Source organism: Corapipo altera, unplaced genomic scaffold (genome assembly GCF_003945725.1).
Source record: "Corapipo altera isolate COAL_440 unplaced genomic scaffold, ASM394572v1 56, whole genome shotgun sequence".
In the NCBI taxonomy this organism is placed as follows: domain Eukaryota; kingdom Metazoa; phylum Chordata; class Aves; order Passeriformes; family Pipridae; genus Corapipo; species Corapipo altera.
In genome coordinates, this window is record NW_020884896.1 from 11,737,771 (window position 1) to 11,758,035 (window position 20,265).

General features: G+C 34.0%; 1 protein-coding gene across 7 annotated transcripts in view; it reads left to right on the forward strand.

Annotated features, from left to right (window-relative positions):
- ATRNL1 (attractin like 1) overlaps positions 1-20,265 on the forward strand; it is a 529,120-nt gene that overhangs the window by 239,646 nt on the left and 269,209 nt on the right. For all 7 annotated transcript variants that reach the window (XM_027647923.1, XM_027647924.1, XM_027647920.1 and 4 more), the window contains 3 exons: positions 10,392-10,486; positions 11,133-11,211; positions 12,420-12,577. In XM_027647923.1, the coding sequence (XP_027503724.1) occupies positions 10,392-10,486; positions 11,133-11,211; positions 12,420-12,577 (332 nt within the window). The remainder of the gene's footprint in view (positions 1-10,391; positions 10,487-11,132; positions 11,212-12,419; positions 12,578-20,265) is intronic.

Sequence of the window (20,265 nt, forward strand, 5' to 3'; positions counted from 1 at the left end):
GTCACTTAATATAAAGGTTAATGCTGACATGAAATGGAATAGCAAACTGTGTAAGGTCAAAAAGCAGTGGTGTACAAGAGCAAAATAGATACAATAGCAAACTAGACATTAAGGGAAAGTTGAAAAATGCATCTGTCAAAGAGTATGAAGATACACTGGTAAAGAAGTAATATATATGTATTTGATTTGTCTTATTATGTTATGGGGAAATAAATATACTTTGCTGTGTTAGCCCTTAAGAAAATGCCACGGCCATCAGAATAATTTTGTAAAAATGACAAGCTATGCAAAATGTGGAAAGAAAAGTCTTAAAAGGGCAACAATATCACTTTTTTTTCATCAATGAAATGAGAATTTTAGAATTCTACTCTTGTTGAATAGAAATAGGTACTGCTTCTGTAAATGTTTTTGAAAATATGGCTAGACTGACTTTAAAGTGTTAGAGGCTTTCATGGTGATTTCAATGGGTAATGAAAGAGAAGATGGAGAGATCATTATTAGAATGAACAACAAACTAAATGGAGGAAAGAGAAAAATGAAAATATTCTAAGGAAGACAATGTATGACTACATCACACAAACATGTCACTTCATGTTTATAGGCAAGGATTGCCTACCACAATCTATGTATGGCCTGTGAAGGTCAGTTGTAGATGATATGAACAATCAGTGCTTTTGAAATACTAAGAACAAACAGACTGTCAGTATTCACTACTGCTTGCTGTTCCTTTTTACATGCTAATTCAGTTTCTAGAAAAGCTGTGTCAAAACGTCCGTGCCTGATACCTATCAAAAAGTAGTGACATATCTCAGTTGGTCTGAATTAAGCTAATCATCTGGTAAAAAACCCTAACAAACTCAAAACAATAAAAGAGGAATAGATTTATTCTATTTGCACTTTTAAGTTAGCAGTACTTTTTCTACATGACCAAAAAAAAGTCATGAATTAATGAAAACACAGCTGTATCTAGTTCCTAGTTTAGAGAAAATAGTGCTAGGAAAATATAATATTTCTTTTATTGTCTGGCAGCTGTTTGAGTTGGAAATTGAGTTTTCCAAGTCACTTTCAGAAAGGTGTCAGCGAGCCCTGCTGCAGTGGCCGATGTGTTCCCTCTCTGAGCCAAATAATAAATCTCCTCTGAAGAATGGGTGGCTGCATTGGAGTTGAGGAGAACAGCCTTTGAGGCTCCATTTTTCCTTCCTCACTTATTTGCTTATTTTAACCAATCTACTTATTATTTTATGTGCCTGACTGCCAGTCCTAAGAGCTGAATTCGTAGGAAGTGGGGGAAGGTTTGTTTTTTCTCAGGTTTGTCACTCTATATTTTATTCCATACTAAGAGTTGAGGTATTTCCTCCTATCTGTTTTAAAGGCTGTAAGCTGGATTGGGAAATATTACAGATATGCAATCTCATTTGTGAAAGTTTGCAATTTTAATATTCTATCAGTATTTTTTGCTGAATTGGCACTCAGTTCTTAGCCTGAGCAATGTAATTAATGAGTGCAAATGTTATTGAAATCAAGAGACTTTACTTTACACAACCCTGATGGTATTTGAAAAGACAAAGACTGGTGTTATATCTTCTTTTCAAAGTTGTAATGCAAGGTGTTTCTACTGTACAGAGATTTAGCATGTTATATTTTTTACAGTACAATTACCAGTTGCAATTTGCAACTTTAAAGCGGAAGATACTGCTCAGTGAAGTATACAGCATTATTTCTGTCCAGTATGAAGTGCAATTCTCCTCAAAGGGTTCTGGATTTATTTGCTATAAGAGATTTTAGTTCTCAGAACTAACATATTGATGTGGTTTGAGAAACAGCAAAAAATATCAGCAAAGTTGAAACATCTCAGCTTCAAGTTATATTGTGTAGTTCGTACAGGCCACATGGAGTCAAGCAACGTGAGGTATGTTCTGACATTTGGGCTGCAGATTTAAGGTTTCTTAAGCAAATTTCAACTAAATAATAAGAAAAAGGGAGGAAGAGAATTTTGAAAATGTTGAAATAGTACAGGAGCACCTTATCTCTGTATATTTATAGCCAATTTACAAAGTGAATGTTCTGTCTCCTTTTAAGGCCTGATTAACCAGAAGTCGCTTATTTAATTGTGGATATCTGTGTTCAGTTATTTGAGCATCAGAATAAAAACTCTGCTAATAATCCACATAGAAGTTATTGTGTGGCTTACTTCTGGCTATTCTGAATTTATAAAAAATACATGGTATTCTTTTGTCATGCCCATATTATGGGCATTGATTCATGTATAAATGAAATTTTTTAATAAATTTATTTATAAAAGAGAATGAAGTACATTTTTTGGGGATTATACAATAAACTGAGCATTATAAGAGCAAGATTTAAAATAACATGAAGATCTGACTGCTTTCATTTACTGTATGACAAGAAACATCTCTTTTTGGCAGTAATACATGAACTCAAACAATAATTTAATGTTGTTGTTTCTTAGATGTGCCACTTCTGTTGTCAGAACAAGGAGATCAGAGATCTCTTCCGTGGGTATAGACTATATAAACTAAAGAAAAAAATTAGAATCAGGTTAGTGAATATTGATGGTAGTTTATTGAAAAATGATATTATGTGGTAGAGTTGTAATATTAATGAGTGTTATAAAGGTGGTGATGCTTTTAGATCACTCTGAAGAAATTTAAATTTTTTCCATAATAATTTTAATGAGATTTGGTTTTCTTGATTTTGTTTTGTTTGCATTTTTCTCCCACTTTTCTAACACTTCAAGAATATTACAAGAGTTAAGGTATTACAAAGATTGTCCCTTGTGACAAAAGTACCTTAACTGAGCATTCCTTACTATCAAGTAATAGCACTTATACTTTTGATGAATAATAGTGGCTGTACCATGAGTTTTGAAATGCTCCATCATTGGAGACATCTGGACTTTTTTCCTAAACTTGATGTTTAAGTTGGTGTACTCACTTCGCTTTGTTTTTACTTCTTATACAAGTATTTTGCTCATAATATTCCAGTCACTATTTTCCAGACTTTGTTTACAGACCAGGGTCTTGAGCAGAGCTTGAAAAGGGCCTGTAACTGTTCCAAGAAACCCCATCAGTTGTTCCAGTGTTTTCAGTTAAGAGTTTGATGTAATATCTAGGGGAGGGAAAAAAGGGAGATCTGACTGTGGTCTGTGGTTTAAAACCTTTAGGAACATCATCTTGAGACCGTATGCTTAAAACACCTCAGGTTACTATATATGTACCTCATTTTTTAGATCTCAGCAACTAGTCTACCCTTGTCTTTCATAACATTTTCATACCTACATATTTACTTCTGTGACAGTTATGGTGAGATGCATCTTGCCTAACTAGCTTTTCAACACTTATATGTCCAAACTTAATTAACTTCTATATTCATTAAAGAGAATCAAGAGTTACTCTTCTCAACACAGTGCATACCTGTCTTAGATGTCACTCATCTTCTGAAATTTTTAGTCAATATAGAGTAAAAATAGACAGTTAGCAAAATTTAGCTGAACCAAATTCTAATACAGGTCATATTTTTCTGTATCTGGGCCTCCCTTGGGAGCAAAACTGACAACTTATTAGACTTTTCTACATAGCAGCTGAAAATTTCATAAGATAAAAGATTTCTGTTTAAAATAAAATTTAGTTACCCAATTTGCTGATTATGACACTAATCCCTTTGTCTTTTGGGCTTTTTAGCCTAGTACATTTTTTTAGAGTGCAGTAAAAGAAGCAATGAATTGCTGTTGCTTATGTTTTCAAAGATTTTGAACTTAAGCGAAATTCATTCTCACATGCTCTTTCTTTAAATGGTAAAAAGGCGTATAAATAGTAAGTACTGGGGTATTTTGAAGCTCATTGAGCTCTGATTACATTTAGAAAAATGAAAGTTTTTACTAAAGACTTCACAGTAAATGACTTTTTGTTTTATCACAATGAACAAGTAATGCCAGACACCAACATATTCAATATAACAATGGAAATGAGGCAGTGGATACAGAAGACAGAGGAATGAATCAGGCAACTGCTCTGAAAGTTCAGAATAATTATGCTGACTCAAAATAGGTCTGATGGTAACCCACTGACTTTGGTGTAATACAAGTAGAATTTCTTTTGGTCACAAATGAATATGACTTACAGCATTTGATAATGGAGCTTGGTTTCAAAAGCAGCATTTGTTCTGATAGAGAAGAATATGAATAGTTCTGTTCTCAACAGACTCTTGCTGCATATACAGAACAATCACTAGAAAGAGTAGGAGAGAGACAAACTGCCTGTGCAATGAAGAGGTGAGAGTATGAGTTTTAGAATCAGCATGAATAGACATATCCTTTAATAGAAAACTGTGGGAAGACTGACTGTGATGAGTCTGAAGTTGCAATCATGAGGGAGGTTCTTACAACTTTAAGTGATTTCAAGAAGTAAAAATAGAACAGCGCTAGATTTTGAGGTTTCTATTCACAAAATAGACCTTATTAGTTATCAGGAAAAAAAAAAAGTGAAAAAATCCAACTTTAGTCACCGATTGGGTAAAGATCATGTGATCCTCACCTAGAATTTATAAAATATGAATATTAGATTGTAGCTGGGATTGAGACTATGTCGTGGGTTGATCTGTTTTCATGCTCTGTTTGTATGTCTGGCTGGCATACATTGCAGTACTTTTGACTAAGAATTTTTACTGAACTTTAAATTTGGAACTAAAATGAATAGATATAGTTCTCAGAAATTCTATGTACGTATGAAAATCTTTTCCCATTTTGTTCAGTTTTAGAAATGTGTTTTAAGAAACTACATGACAGGAGCCATGGGAGAATGGCCAGTGACCAAAGCCAGAAAAGCCGTGACTGTGCCCAATTATGTATGTGCTTGCTCCCTTTCTGGGAACCCAGGGTCATTCTTCCCTCTTTCTGAGAGATGATTTGAACTGGAATGATTTCTTGGAATGATTTGGTCAAAGGCAAAATCTAGCTCAGAAGTAAAATGGTTCTCTAGGATTTACTCCTGCCTGATTCTTAAATTACTTGATAAACCCCCTTTTTTGAAATATGCTATATAGGCAGTGAGTGCAGGAAATTGGAAGAATTAAGGTTGCTGTCACAATAATTTTTTATTTGCTTCTTTACTAGGCCGTGATTGTACAGCTTTTAATAGCATGGGTGAATACTAGTTCCCAAGGAACTTTTCCTCTACAATGCACTGAATGAATTTTTTAGGAAATGAATAAGGGATAATGTAACGGAAAGATGAATGTATGTTCCTTTCCTGTTGTGGAAAGAATTACAATGAATGATGGAAGGAATTGTAAAATAGCAATGTTCATATGTAGTATTATATAATTCAAAGTAGTAAGAAAAATCAAACTCCAAGTATTTCAAATTGGCTGCTCGTGTTTAATGGATGGTTTTGTCCTTGGTCTCTTTGTTTCATTTTCTGTCCTGTAAAATGATACTAATAATGCCTTCTCATCTACAGTAATGTTGTAACAAATTCATTAACTTTTCTGAAGAACCTAGAAAATGATAGTGATGAATACTATAGAAAGCCACATTAGAAATTAATTCCATCTTTGGAAAAGGGCTTGTGTAGCATGTAGTAAATGAGGCATGGACCCAATACTGGGTATTGAACATAGAACAAAATGTTGAATAGCTGGCCATTAGGTGGGCACTCACCCAAAATTAATTCAAGGCACCCTTGATTGTAGTGGTTCATTTTACAGTCTTAATACTCCTTCGTAACATACCTTTTCATATATAACTTTATTACAAATTTATACTAAGCATATTCAATTTAATTTTTTTTTTTTGAATAATTATCAGTGTAATTATATATTCTCACAGAGTTCTAGTGGCACTCAGAAATACTGAAGTGCTTCTGTCTGACCTTTGTTCTTTTGGGAATATTCTGACATTTTTAAAATCACAGTTTTCTTCCAATACAAAAGTTTGAGTATGGGAATCGGTCTGATCCTTGCTGGATGTGAGTATAAAACTTCCATATTAAACTATCTTAACCATATCAAAAGTAATGGACCTTCATTAAAGAAACAGAGTGGTTTCTTGAAAATTAACAGCAATACTAGGGTTAAAGGATTGCTTTGAAATTTATTTTCCTCTTTTAATTAATCATCTTTCTTCACCTAATTATTGTTGTGTTCTCACATGCCTTCATTACTAGTGTTTTGAATTGATTTTAATGACTCTTTTTGACTGTGAAACCAGTGAAGGGTTTTTAAGAAATCAAAATGGAGATGTGAAAAAACTCAATAACCCTAAGTCCTTGTTATATTTGACCATTGATGATGTCAGGATGGTATTGTGGTCTTATCTCCTGACATTCTTTTTATACTTTATTCATTGATTTCTTAGACAAAATGAAACAACATGACTGGAAACAGAAATTAAACTCTAAGACACACCCCCACACACACGCACTGTAATTTGACTTCCAAGAGTCTCTTTCTCTCTGTGTCAATTGAATCTCTTTTCCCTGCTGCTTCTCCCTTGCCTACACTAAGGTGATGGGGCACACACCCTGCCAGGCAAAAGTAGGAGGAGTTGAGTTTAATATTAACAAAAAGAAGGCAACCTACAATATATTTTCCTGGTGAGAACTCTGAAAAGAAGGCTCTGCTGCAGGGACACGGTGACTGATGTTTGGCAGTGGGAAGGAAAGCTGTTCTGCCTGCTGCAGTCTGTGGAAGGTGAAGCCTTCTGGAGGAGAGAGAGGTGATATTTCCCTGAGAGCTGCTGCATACATGTGGGGGAAGAGTCTCCTAAGATATAGAATGAAACAGATGGGCAGAGTGAGAAAGGATAGTGAGACAGACAGCAGCAGGATGCAAAGGGTAGAGGAGAGTCTTCTTTACAGTTCCTTTTCATTTGTACTCTCACTTTAGATTTCCCCTTAAATTAGTTCTACTAATTTGTGTTCTAATAAAATCTAACTTTAGGGACTTCCAGAAATTTGAGAACTTAAAGTTAAGAATAGGTTCAGACAAATATTTCTTAAAGTTTTGGCCAACCAGAACATATCCTGTGTATGAAAGTGAACATTTTCTCCAAGCTATGGAAGTTTTTCAGCATACTTTTGCAGTGCTCAGAAAGATGGGAAGGAATGCTTGCTCAGTGTCAGTTCTTTCATTTGCACCTGACTTAATTTGCCCTGTTGAATCACATAACTGCATTGAGGCAGTGCTGTCTGCTTCATTCAAGTCATACACACTTTAGGTATCTTCCCTGAATTAGAATTGTCTATGGAGAGTTGTGTTGCTGCTTTGCAGCATCCAGTCTGTGGTCAGAGATTTAATGGGTTGTCCTATGGCAGATCTCTGTACAATTAAAGGCCATAATTTGTGTTTGCTAGTGCTTCTGAATAGTTTAGTGAAGATCTCTTTTCAGTTTTTAGGGATGGCTTGGTGTAAGCTGATATATTGTGAGTATAAAAGGCTCTATATATAACTAACCCTTACTGGTTTTTCACAATTTACTCTTTCAAGTGTAGTGTAGGTAAAAATGCAGTAAAAAAAAAAGTGTAAGTATTTTACTCATTTGTTACAGATAGTAAATTTATGAGAGACCATGTAGTTTAACATCTTTTATCAATGAAAGAACTTTTCCTGCATTCCTTGAAAAATAAGTTCATACTTTCTTGGCTGTTATCAAGTAAAACATGAATTTAAAATAATGAGAACAAGCAATAACAAAACCCAGGAAAAAAAAAGATTCCTAATGTTTTAAAAGTAAATGACCAAGTTTTTTTAAAACTTGTATGCAAAAGAACTGCTCATTCATATTACTAGGAGGCAAGAGTCCTGTGTCTATTCCCAATTTTGGGTTTTGATGGGACCTTAACTAATATGTCTGCTGGTTTTTTGACTGATACTCTGCGTCTCTGAGAGGACACAATCTGGGCTTAGAAGGCTTTAGCATATTTGAATGGTTATTTGCCTTGTCTTATGAGAAAATTGTTGATACTTTGTCCAGTAGGCTTGTCTATGCTGCTTCTTGCATTTTGTAGCCCTTGCTGTAGCCAGAATTTATGTAGGAGTGCATTCTATGGTGCTGGTCAACCATACCTTTACAAAAAATCTGCAAAGAATCATGCTAAAGCAGTCATCTGTATTTTGCGAGACTCCAAGTTGACGGCATCAGGAGATTTAGTGTATCTGTACATTATCCCCAGCCTTTTGGCCTTTCTGCTTGTGATTATTAACGGATTATTAATCCATTTAATAGCGGTCAGTTTCTACTTGCCATCTTTTCCTGTCCTGTTACCTTCAAATACGTTCTGGTGCAATAGTAATCTTACTGTTAAACATGTAGATATGGCACAATAGAGTCAATGAGACTTATTAATTCGATTTCCATAGCCAGATTTGCATAACTTTTCACCTTTGAAGGTCATGGTAATTCCTTTCATGTAACTCATTTGTGGGTCCCTTCCAACTCAAGATATTTTATGATTCTATGAACCTTTATTTTCTACTTTTCCTTCCACACAAAACAAAACAAAAAACCCAAAGCCAAACCAAACCTATTTTCTTTAACTATTAAGACTATAGCATGGACTGTGTTTGTACTTCATTGACCAAAAGGTTTTTTCTCTTTCTATGTCAGCCTTCCCATGAGATACAAGAGCGTGTTTTTTTCAGATGATGTGTTGCTGCAGGAAAGGTCATTGTCAGCAGTAAGGAAGCTATTGAGTCCAACGAAAGGCTAACACAGCTTTTTTTTCTGCTTTGGCCTAATCTTTCACTCTCTTTGTATTTACTGATTTTGCTTTTATGATCACATAGTTTTTCTTTCTACCGTACTGCTTGTGTGGTGGTGGTGACTAGCAGAATGCCATCAAGACAGGGATCAAAACAGAACTCCAAAATGATTCACTAGGATGTAGCATCAAAGATGAATTGCCACACTTTAACCATATTTTAACATGTATAAAATAATAATCGAATCATGTACACTTACAATTCTCACCTCCTTATTTCCTGTGACAGAGGTTAAAAATAATCTTTTAATCCCTGTAGAACTGTAATGGTCAAAGATTTAGAAGATTTATTCGGTTAGAGCTGAAGATATCTGCCTGTGTAACAGAGCATTCAAGATCCATCCACCACACCCATCTCTGATTCACAACTGTTGAACAAGAACCATTTATCTGTTAACACAATTTGCATCTTCAGGGGTTCTTCTGATTCCCAACTGTCTGACTGCACTGAACATTTGTTACTGGGATTTTTCATGGCTCCCTCTATGAATTGCAGCATTTCTTGTGACTGTTTTTTTGACTTACATTATGAATGTGCTGGAAACCCGATTCATCCTGATGACTCTGCTTCTACCCCTTCCCCCTGCAAAAAAGTCCCTTTTCAGTCATTCCTTGAGCTATGACCCAAGTAAGGGTTAATCTCGTTCCTCCAGCTTCAGGAACACAACAGGATAACTCAAAACTCATGTCTTCTGCCTTGTCCCAATGTTTTTTGCTCCTTTCAGGAAGGAGCATGATTTGGACCATCTGAAGTTTGACTGTTTCTCTCATCTGCACCTATGCAGCTCTAGAGTGTTGTTAGTGTGCAGTGATGGAAACAGAATGAATGGAGCTGCCTGGCAGACTTTGTTCCATTCACAGGTTGAAAGAAAAATGTGTAGAACAAATGCCAGTTGGGAGTGAAATATAATCTTTTTGAGGAATACTGAACAGCCACTTGTTTCTCTTGGATGAAACATTTATATCATTTACCAGTTACAAAATCTTTTAAAATTTAGAAAGGAAACATTTGATGATCACGTAATTTCTCTTAAAAGTTCCATTGTACCATTAAATTATTAGCAATCTTATTTACTATAATATCATACCTTCATACTATATAATTTTAGTGTAGATGCAACTTTTCCCCCCAAATTTTTAAACCTAGTAATTCTAAAGTTGTGTTATAGTGATGGAGCGGTGTAAACTATTTATATAACACAGTAAAGCACATGACAATAATAAAGAAATAAATATTTAAATGCATTTTGAACCGAATGTTTGAATAATTATTTCACAATAAAATTAAGGAACTAATAACACTCTAACAATACTTGATACTGTATTTTGGAATAATCACAATGAATGGCTATTTCAAGTTATGTGTAATTTAGTTATTTAGTTATATTTTCTTGATTTTATTTTTTTGGTTATTGCTTCATTTAATTTTATTTTTTAATTGCTTCAAGACATTATAGTGCAAATACTTAAGCAGTGAAATGTGTGTGAGTAGTTCTGACTTGTAGATTACTCCATGAATTTTAAAATAAATGTGAATGGTAAATTTTATGTGCTTGCATAATATATAATAGTATGTATACACTTTATTATTTTTAATTTTTTTTTTTCCCACAGACAGCCTTTTGATTGACTACCAGTTTACCTTCAGCTTATTACAAGAGGATGACCGCCATCACACTGCCATAAACTTTATAGCAAATCCAGAACAGGTAACAAAATGTTAATACCTTTAGGCAAGTTTTGAAGAATCATAATTAAGATTTCCATTGTATTTGACATTGATTACAGGTTTCCCAGGTGTCTACAAAGCTTTAGAGATAGTTCAGATCTTTTTGAGAACTGAAAAATTATTCATGCATGCACTGAGAAAACTTCCTAAATGGTAGATGTACTTCAGCTCTATCAATACTCTGAAAAATTATCAGTTGGTTTATTTTATTGTTGCTCCCATCAATAAGTTTTAGTATCTTCCTGAGATGAAATAAAGGGGTATATCTTTCAGTTAAGAAATCTTTTTTTAGATGAGAAAAATAATTTTTGCCTTGTGATTAAAATGTAGGCGTTTGCCATCTGTTTTTTTTCTTTCGTTTCATAAAGAAAATTATTTTGTTATTCCTCACAAAATCTAAAAAGCTAAGTGGTGTAGTTATATGTTTCCTTGTTCCATGTTCTTATGAAGCAAAAGAGAGAATTGCCTTTGGCAATTACCATTTCTATTTACGTTTAAAATTAAAACCATAAGATAATTAAAAGGTATATTCAGTTATGTGCAATAGAGTTACATGTGCATAGAGTTACATGCAATACATTCTGATAGGTTTTGTTAATTTTTCTCTTTTTTTTTTTTTAATTTAGTCAAATAAAAATTTGGACATATCAATTAATGCATCAAACAACTTCAACCTCAATATTACATGGTCTATTGGTTCTACAGGTGAGAGTGAGTTTTGGTATGGTGTTTTTTTCCCATACGATTTCATGATCCTCTAAGTTATTTTAACCTGATTGTCTCTTTGTTGCTAATTTTGATAATAAAACTTTACCAAATGTGTTCTTTTGCCATTATCATTATGCCATTATTAATTATATTATTTAAACCTCAGATGATAATTTGCAATCTGAATAAAGCTTCATTAATATGTTGACTTTCTCTCCTATTCAATTAAAATTGCTTTGGTGGGAAAAGCTTGTAGCCTATTTAAATTTTTAGAATGACTGTGTTATGAAATGCTGTGATTTTAATTAAGATAAATTGCCTCCTTAACTACTGCAGAGACTGAGATTTTATTTCTTTGTTTCAGTGTTCAAGCTAAAAATTTAATTATTAACCTTAACATTGATATCCAACAATAAAGTTCTTCTGTGTATGCTGATAAAAGAAACTGCTTATCTATTTTTTTTCCAACTTTGAACCCCATTACTCTTCTTTGTTTTAAGAAGAGGGAAGAGAAGCTGTATTTAGATGGTTTTTCTGAACTGGTTCTATTGACTTTCTGAAAACACATCCAAGGAGAAGCATGATGCTTAAAATGAAATCATACCAAAAAAAGTCTTGTTAAAGAAGGTTTGGAGTTTGTCTTAAACTCATTAAATTCTTCATCAATGAAATTCTGAAGTATTTTAGCATACCCTAGTAAATTTTATTTATTCCTTTATTATAATTTAGCGGAGTCATCCATGTATTTGCAAAACATGATAAATATTTATTAGTAGTTATGTTATTAACGCTTTCATGAACAATTAAAAACTCTACAGCAACCATGTAAGATGTAGACAAATTCACTTTCAGGTTCTAATGAGCTATGAGTTTTTACTGTAAGAAAAAGTAAATTATAGAGGAAAGCTTATTATCTGTTCAACTGACTATAAGAACTTCTAAAATTCACGTAACTTCTGCCACTTTTATGATTCATATATAATCTTTTGAAACCAAAGTAACAATTTCTGTAAATTCCTGTATGTATGTCGAATATACCTAATGTGCCATGTAAACTATAACAAGGGGATATTAAAGTTTTAGAGTGAAGAAAACAAAAATAATTTAGAATTGAAGTTTCTTGTGCAAATTTACTTTGGCACCTCTAATGATGATTAGTTGTAAATATATATATCTACATCTGTTTTTTAAAATATTTTTTTAAGCTGGAACAATATCTGGAGAAGAGATTCCTGTTGTTTCTAAGGCTAATATTAAGGAATACAGAGACAGCTTTTCCTGTGAAAAATTTAACTTTCGAAGCAACCCAAACATCACCTTCTATGTCTATGTCAGCAATTTCTCCTGGCCAATCAAAATACAGGTTAGTGGCTGTTTTGTACTTATAGAGATGTTGATATTTTAGCTTTACATTGAATTTCATGCTTTCACTCATACAGAAATTATGCAAATAGTATTATTTGCATGCTTTATTTCTGTGTATGAGTTATATTATTCTGACAGTTATTAATATGATTTTAAAGCCAGGCTGGATGGGGCCTTGAGCAACATGGTCTAGTGGAAGGTGCTGGGCCCATGGCGATGGGGTGGAAACTAGAAGGTCTTTGAGGTCTATTCCAACTCAAACCATTAAATAATTCTATGCTTTTGTTTTTAGTAGTGAATCAGATTTCAGGCTGTTGCTTTTAAAATCTGAAGTTAAAATTATTGAACATATGTGTTTATTTGTAATATAACTTCAGCATAGGGTATACAAATATGTATGTATCTAGATATTTGAATGTAATCTTTTGGTAAGGATTAGCTTTCTTAGCCTCTGATTTTTTTTAAATGTGAAATGATTGTATCAGATTGCAATATTGCAAACTTCAGTTAAGACTAAGTATGTTTGATTAGAATTTATGTTCTTTGGCTTCACTGGAAGCAATTTCATTCAGTATTTTCTGGAGTACTGAGACACTGTGTAGTGGCAGACTCAAAAAAATCAATGCAATCATGATTCCTCCCTGGCCTCTAAAGTTACAACAATATTTATATTTGCCATTACTAGAGCTGCATTTGTATCCCCTGCATCAATGAAGGAGCTTGTTATGTGAATGAGGAACTTTTGACTGTAACTCCCTTAGAGAATTAATTCTTTAAAATTAAATTGTTAAAATGATAATAAAATTTCGTAAGTCCTAGTGATCTGCTCAGGAAACTGAAACAAGCTCAAAACACTTGCCAGTTAACCAGAAGTACAAATATTCTACAGATTTCCGTTTTGGTGGGAAAAAATGCCTCATGTTTTTCTAAAATATTGATGTGTATATGTATATATATATATATATTTTTTTTTTTTTTTTACATATATATGTATGATAAAGTCTCTTGGATTAGTCATCTTCTGAGTAAATTGTCAGAGAAATGTTATTGCTGTGTTAAGCAAAACTAGAGTTTTCTTAATCATACATGGATATTCAGTGTAAATATGTGTTACACAGTGTCGAAGGACAAATTTGTGCAACTTTTTAACATTTATGCACATACTAGTTTATACAAAAAAACCCTGAAGGCTAACTCTTTTACTCTTCCTAATAGGGGTATTTTTTACACTCTGTCCCACTTTCTAAGGATAGAACAAGTTCAGTGGTCAAATAGCCACCTAAAACAAACCCGTGAAGCAATTTAAGCTGTGAACACATCACACACTCCTTTCACCTTTACCATTGGAAGGTGCCTGTATCATCACTGCAAGACAAACATTGTTAAGGTGGTGTATTCCTAAGATGTGCAGCTCTTTGTCAGATGTTGGCAGATTGCAGCTCCTAGTGCTGTTTCCACTGCAGCATAACACCTTTATGGTAATATGTTTTAATGCATGATGAAGGGAATCCCTGATCATTGGTTAAATCCTTTCTTTTTGTTTCCCCCCTTCCCTGTTCTGCCATGGTTGCACAGATTTTTTTGTATTTCTTTTTGAAGTACATTGAAATTCATCAGTCTAGACAGTTCTGCCTCAGAGGTGGTGGTGCTTGACTATTGCATTCCTTTCCTCTCCTGCTAACTTTTCATAAAAAGATTCTTCCATCTAGAAATTAAGTCACTCAAATTTATTCAGCAGAAAAAGAATGCTAAGGTCCAAATGGGGAAACTGTTTTAGGATGTTAATATTGTCCTCTGTTTTCCTAAATGGACAAGATTATTATTTAACTCTCAACCTTTTTTATGCTGTTATTTGTTCTTTTCCAAGGAATATCTGAAGTTCATATTACCCATATATATATTTCTTTTGTTTGGTGCTCTAGCAGTAGATAACATTTTCTGGTGATAAATGGAGTAGGGAACTTTTCAGAGAAAATAAGTTTCATTTTATGTTAATTTTATGATTCTGCACATAACAGAAATTTTAAAAATATATGGATCTTCCTATGACTTAGGGTTAAGAGAGGGAAGCCATCACAGTCCAGAGGTTGAAGTTTCCAAGACCAGTACTAAATGGGCTCAAGGTTATTTTTTTTATTTTCTTCTACATCTACGTCTTTTAGCATACCAGATTTCACCTTCAAAATATTCAAGTGGTTGATGTTAGTCTATTACTTTCTTAGTATCCATTTAAAGGGTGATAATACTTAAAAAAATGATCTTAACTGTTATAATGATGAAAGGATTCTTTGAGAGTCAAGATACTGCTGATGGATTTGAGTTCTGGATTGTAATGGAGAACTATTTTAGATGATCGCTGAGTTAATTTTCAAATTGTTTAGAAAGCAGTTTCCTCAATTAGCCAACTTTACCTTTTCATGGTGATTAGAGAGTTGGCTGTGTGTTCTATTGCAGATTTTTGGATGCCACAGGAGCTGGCCTATGTGTAAGAGGCCTTAGACACTGAACTATTTGCACTGTAGTCCTTTTCACTACAATGGCCACAAGGCATGAGTCATATCATACTAGGTATAAATGTAGTGATATTTTATATCAACACAGTACTGAAGGCTGTATTTAATCCTGTTAGAGCAAAGGAAATTACTGTAGTTTCCTTGAGAGGTATTCTGTTCACTGGAATAAGTAAGATAGCGCTATGAAATTTGGCACAGGCTTTTTCTCAAAACTTTGGTAGAGAACTAAGTCGTCAAGCACACCTAACATTTTTCAAATACAGTCTAAGTACTAGTCTTCCATATTTCCATTATTCATCACAACTTGTTGAGAACACATTATATAAAGAATGAGTTCCTAAGGAAACAGAAATAGTGACCTTACTTCCTTTGTAACTGGTATTTGAAGTTGTCTTATTGATATGCATTTCACCACTCTGCTTTGGTGCCTCCTGTTATGCTGGCACTGGAGCTAAGATTACTTGGGTCTTCCATTGGGAAGGTTTGAGTTTTGGAGTTACGGCTCTTACCATTTCATTTTCTAAAGGAGAAGGAGCAACCCTCCTCATTATACATGACAGTTTCATTTTCTGTCAAAGTCACCTATATTATCTCTATTTTAGCATTCATTTCTCTTCAAGATTTTCATGACTATGAGATAAAACTATAGATCCCAGCAGGTGATTGTTTATTTGAATCAATCAATGCCTCACAGTTGCTTCCTCAAGTAGTGTTATTATTCATGTTACTGATTCAGCAAACTTGGATTTTTTTTTCCAAAATGCTGATCCCTGGTGATTCTAACACAAAATATCTTCTTTTGAAATACGATTCCTTGGCTTTGAAAAAAGTGTATGTGGTGATTGTGTCAATAAAAATAGTTCCTTAAGGTGTGCTGATCTGTGATAACTCCACTACCAACAACCCAGTGACCCATTTTATTGTTGTCACTGGTGATCCTAATCACCTCAGAATACAAGTTCTTCAGCACTGGATAGCAGTGAATTACTTGCCAAACATAGAGACTGTGTAGGAAATTCTCAGTTTCACATGTTCTGCTTCTCTCTTTATAAAAGTGTACTCTAGGTTCCCTTTAGTCCACACCCTTGTGTCTGTGATGGCTGTGGGCACACAGCAGGGTGCTCAGGCAGGGAGAGAGCTCTGCAGCCCTGGAGGGAAAACACTGCATTTAAATTTCCTGATGCTAAAAGCATTTTATTTAGCTATAAAATATCTCTTTCCTTCAAGAAAGGAGAAGCAGAAATGTGACATAGCTGCATGAGGGGTCGTTAGAAAGATGGTGATGTAGGACATCTTCAGCTTAGAGCTGTTTCCACAAATAGACCTGGGTGTAATATGGGCAGGTACCAGTTTTTTCTCAGAAGTATGTAGTAGTTTTATATTGGCACACAGAGGTTGGATATTTTCTGTTGAATTACTGAAACAGTTTATACCACACTTTTTCTCCGTTTTCTGTAAGTAAGAGTTGACTGGAAAGTAAGGATGGATAAAGACCCTTAAGCTTAACTGGCCAGGCTTTCAGAACACCAGTAGTTTATGCATCTTTTCAGAGGAAATCTGTATAAAGTTCAAATGTTCGAGTAAGATGACATGATTTATCATCCAGACTTACCATCTCTACTGCCTTTGACAGTCCCAACCCTTTAAGTGTACCATGTCTTATATATCAGTTAAAGAAGACTCCATGAGAAAATGCTGTTGCCTTACACAGACCAGATTTCTAAACAGAATATGTAACAAAGCCACATAACTTGTTTCTGCTCATTTTTATTTTATTTTGAGAGTAGATGTAATTCAGATTCCACTGTTAATGGAATTTGAAGGCTGTAACATTTATTGAAAAGCAGTAACAGACTGTAGTGGCCAGCACCTCAATAATGGTCAGTAGTCCCTGAAGTAGTAAGCAGTCATAAAACTTGGGCTTCTGACAGTTATGCAAATATTAATAACAGCAGTCCCAATGTGTTCTTCAGTCTCAGGAAACTAATTTTATGGCAAGGGATTTTTGTCATTGAAGATGGTAACAGATGTATTTTATTTTTTCCCCTCATTTGTTCTCATATTCTGAGAAGTACTGACTGAATGCGGAAGAAGTAAATACCTTTAAAAAGCTGTCCTGGCTGTTTGGCTGATCACTGTCCCTAAAGACAGCAATAGCATTCCTGCTTCTGGATCAACTGCTTTCGTGCACCTCTATCTCTTTATAACTGTCAAACTTGTAAAGCTGATCTCAACTTGTGCCTGAGCACAAAATTTTCTACCAGTTTTAAAGCTGCATCTGGAGATAATAATAACAACTTTTCTACTAGTTATCTCCTTTCCTCCCTAAAGTGTAAATGGAAGATTCACAAGTGTCTGAATTTTAATTGGGAGGGTCATTTTAAATTATAAAGTTCAACCTCAGCAGCAAAGCACTCCCTGGCAAAATTAGGTTTGCGTTTAATGAAAAAAAATAAATCTTGTTATACATTTTTGAACATAGCATAGTTAATCTAACATGTTTCCACTGCATAGAACAACTATGGTAACAGTGAAGGTAGACACGATGTTACTGTACATGGAGAATCCCCAAATGTGTTGGAAAAAGAAATGTAATATTCTTAAACAAGGCTAGTGCAAGTTTTAGTAGCATATTTTTGAGTCCTATCTTTTTTGCACAGTTGTTTCTGATGAAAACTGTCTTTGGTAGTCTGTATTAGTTTGTATACCAGAACAGAATAATGAATTATGGTGAAGATTTACATTGTATGTGTATGTAGCACAACAAATAATCAAAACTGCTTCATATATAAATTTTCAAGTGATTTTTTTTTTTAAGCTGAAAGTAGTGTTCTTTCAGTTTACTGGCTCCTGTTTCAGAATTGATTTTCTTTCCACCCTTAATAGCCTGCCTGTAGCAACTGAAGGAGGACTGTAACGTAAATCAAGAAGCATATCTACCCTTGTAATAGAATATACTGTGTAGCATAATTTATTTCAGCTTCTTTTGTTTTGTTTTGGAGTTCATTTGAGTTTTTAACATTCATGAATGACTTATAGGTTGTAAAAGCTCCAAGAAGTAAAACATGTCAGTCACTGCCATTAGAATTTACAACGGTAGCACAGCCTAATTACTAAATTAACAAATGAAGATCAGAGCATGTTTTTTGACTTTTAAGACCTTTCTGAATTTTGCTAAGGTCATGATTCTGGAGTCTTTTCTTGGAAAATATGTATTTCTCCACATATTGTGTTTGTACAGAACCTCTTCCCACCAGTGATTGCATACCTAAATTTAATCCCTATGATTTATGGTGAACAATTCAATTTCTAAGTGCCTTAATGGCTTTCATAGAGTCTGCTGAGTAACTGCATATAGCAATGTGTGAAGACACTATAATTCCTGAAACACTAAACAGGTACTGATGATGAAGTGGATACATTAACTTCCAAAACAACTTTGATGTTTTCTTACAGTAAATATAAAATCCCTGTTTAAAAAAGGTTTGAAAGCAGTATACCATGAACAAAGACTGGGGAAATCCATTGAACTACCATTTAGTGACAATTCAGTGAGGAGCATGAAATTCTTTAGGAACAGAAAAATACCACGAATAGAGGGCAAACTCTATTCAACAGTGTGGATTCGTTTATAGATGACTGAGGTATAGCCTAAAATGGACTTATATACAGTTTCAGTTTTTAGTAGGGATGATGATACTGATCATAATGAAACGTCAGGATTGATAATATTAATAATAATTAACACAGAAATGTAGAATCATTTAGATTGGAAAAGACCTCTAAGATTATTGAGTCCAACTCTTAACACTGCCAAGTTCAACGCTAAACCACATCCCTAAGTGCCACATCTACACATCTTTTGAATACCTCCAGGGATGGTGACCCCACCACTTCCGTGGGCAGCCTGTTCCAGTGCTTGACAACCCTTTTGAAGATATTTTTCCTAATATCAGATCTAAACATCCCCTGATGCAACTCGAGACCATTTTCTTTCATCCTTCACCTTGCTATGAAAATTATCCTCAGCAAAGTTAGACTCTGAAGGAAGAGAAATTGCAGGGCAGAAGCAGGAGGGTAAGAACACAAGACTGGAGAAATGCAAATGCCATCTCATACCTGAATGTAGGAAGGAGGTAATTCAGAGCAACAGATTTAGTAATCTACAGTGCTTTGGAAGAGATTTTGGAAGGAAAGTTATGTTAGTATTTACTGTTTTTCAGGTTGTATGCATTGAATATAGGCATTAAATTATAAAGTGAATTAGCTGACAGCAGTAAAATGGAAGAATGTAGATCTAGAGAAACAAATTTCAAAAACAGACCACATGGCTGCTGATAATACATTTGTGCTTCAATATTTTGTCGTAGTGGCTCATCTAATCACTTTTCTGGTCATGGTACTTTAACAAAAAAAGGAATGGTCTGGAGATTCAGATTTATATCATGCCTAGGATTATTTTAATATATGATTAAAATATCTTAAATAGACTTTTTTCTCTACAGTTATTTCTGGAAAAAAACAGCTGCTCTAAGTGAAAAAATTAAAAATTATTTTAAAATTGAAATCAGTAGGACAGCAGCATTGAAAGTAAAGTGTCATTTGTTGTATTGCTAGTTTCTAAAACTAAATTCCATTCTGCTCTTCAACACATTAAATACCATTGTTAAAAATTCTTGTCAGTTACATTATTACAGGTATACCTGTTACATGTATAATTATTGCATTTTATAAAGTAGTTGAAAATTACTACTCAAATGTGGACTGTTACAGTAATTATGGTTACCTTTTTTCTTTCTGGGGTAATCAAATGTAACACCAGAAACCTACTGGTTCTTGTCTTGGAAAATGGATTATCTATAATATCTATAATTTATTTCCTTGTAGTTGCAAGGTCAGTTGTATGGAGAATAAATCACAAGACTGTATAATATTCCCAAAAAGCTTGATGTACCCGAATCCAATATAGCATTTTCCAAAATATTTCTCATGAATCCTAAGGTATTGCTAAAATGAGGAGGTGTTTTCTGATTATTAGATTATACTTCTTTTACTTCAAAAAATAATGGTAGAACAGTTAACATTTGTCTTAAAATATACCAGAACAAGGTGGCCAGCCATATTGTGCCAACTTCTACACCACTCCAATAAATGTAAATGTTAATTTCATTAT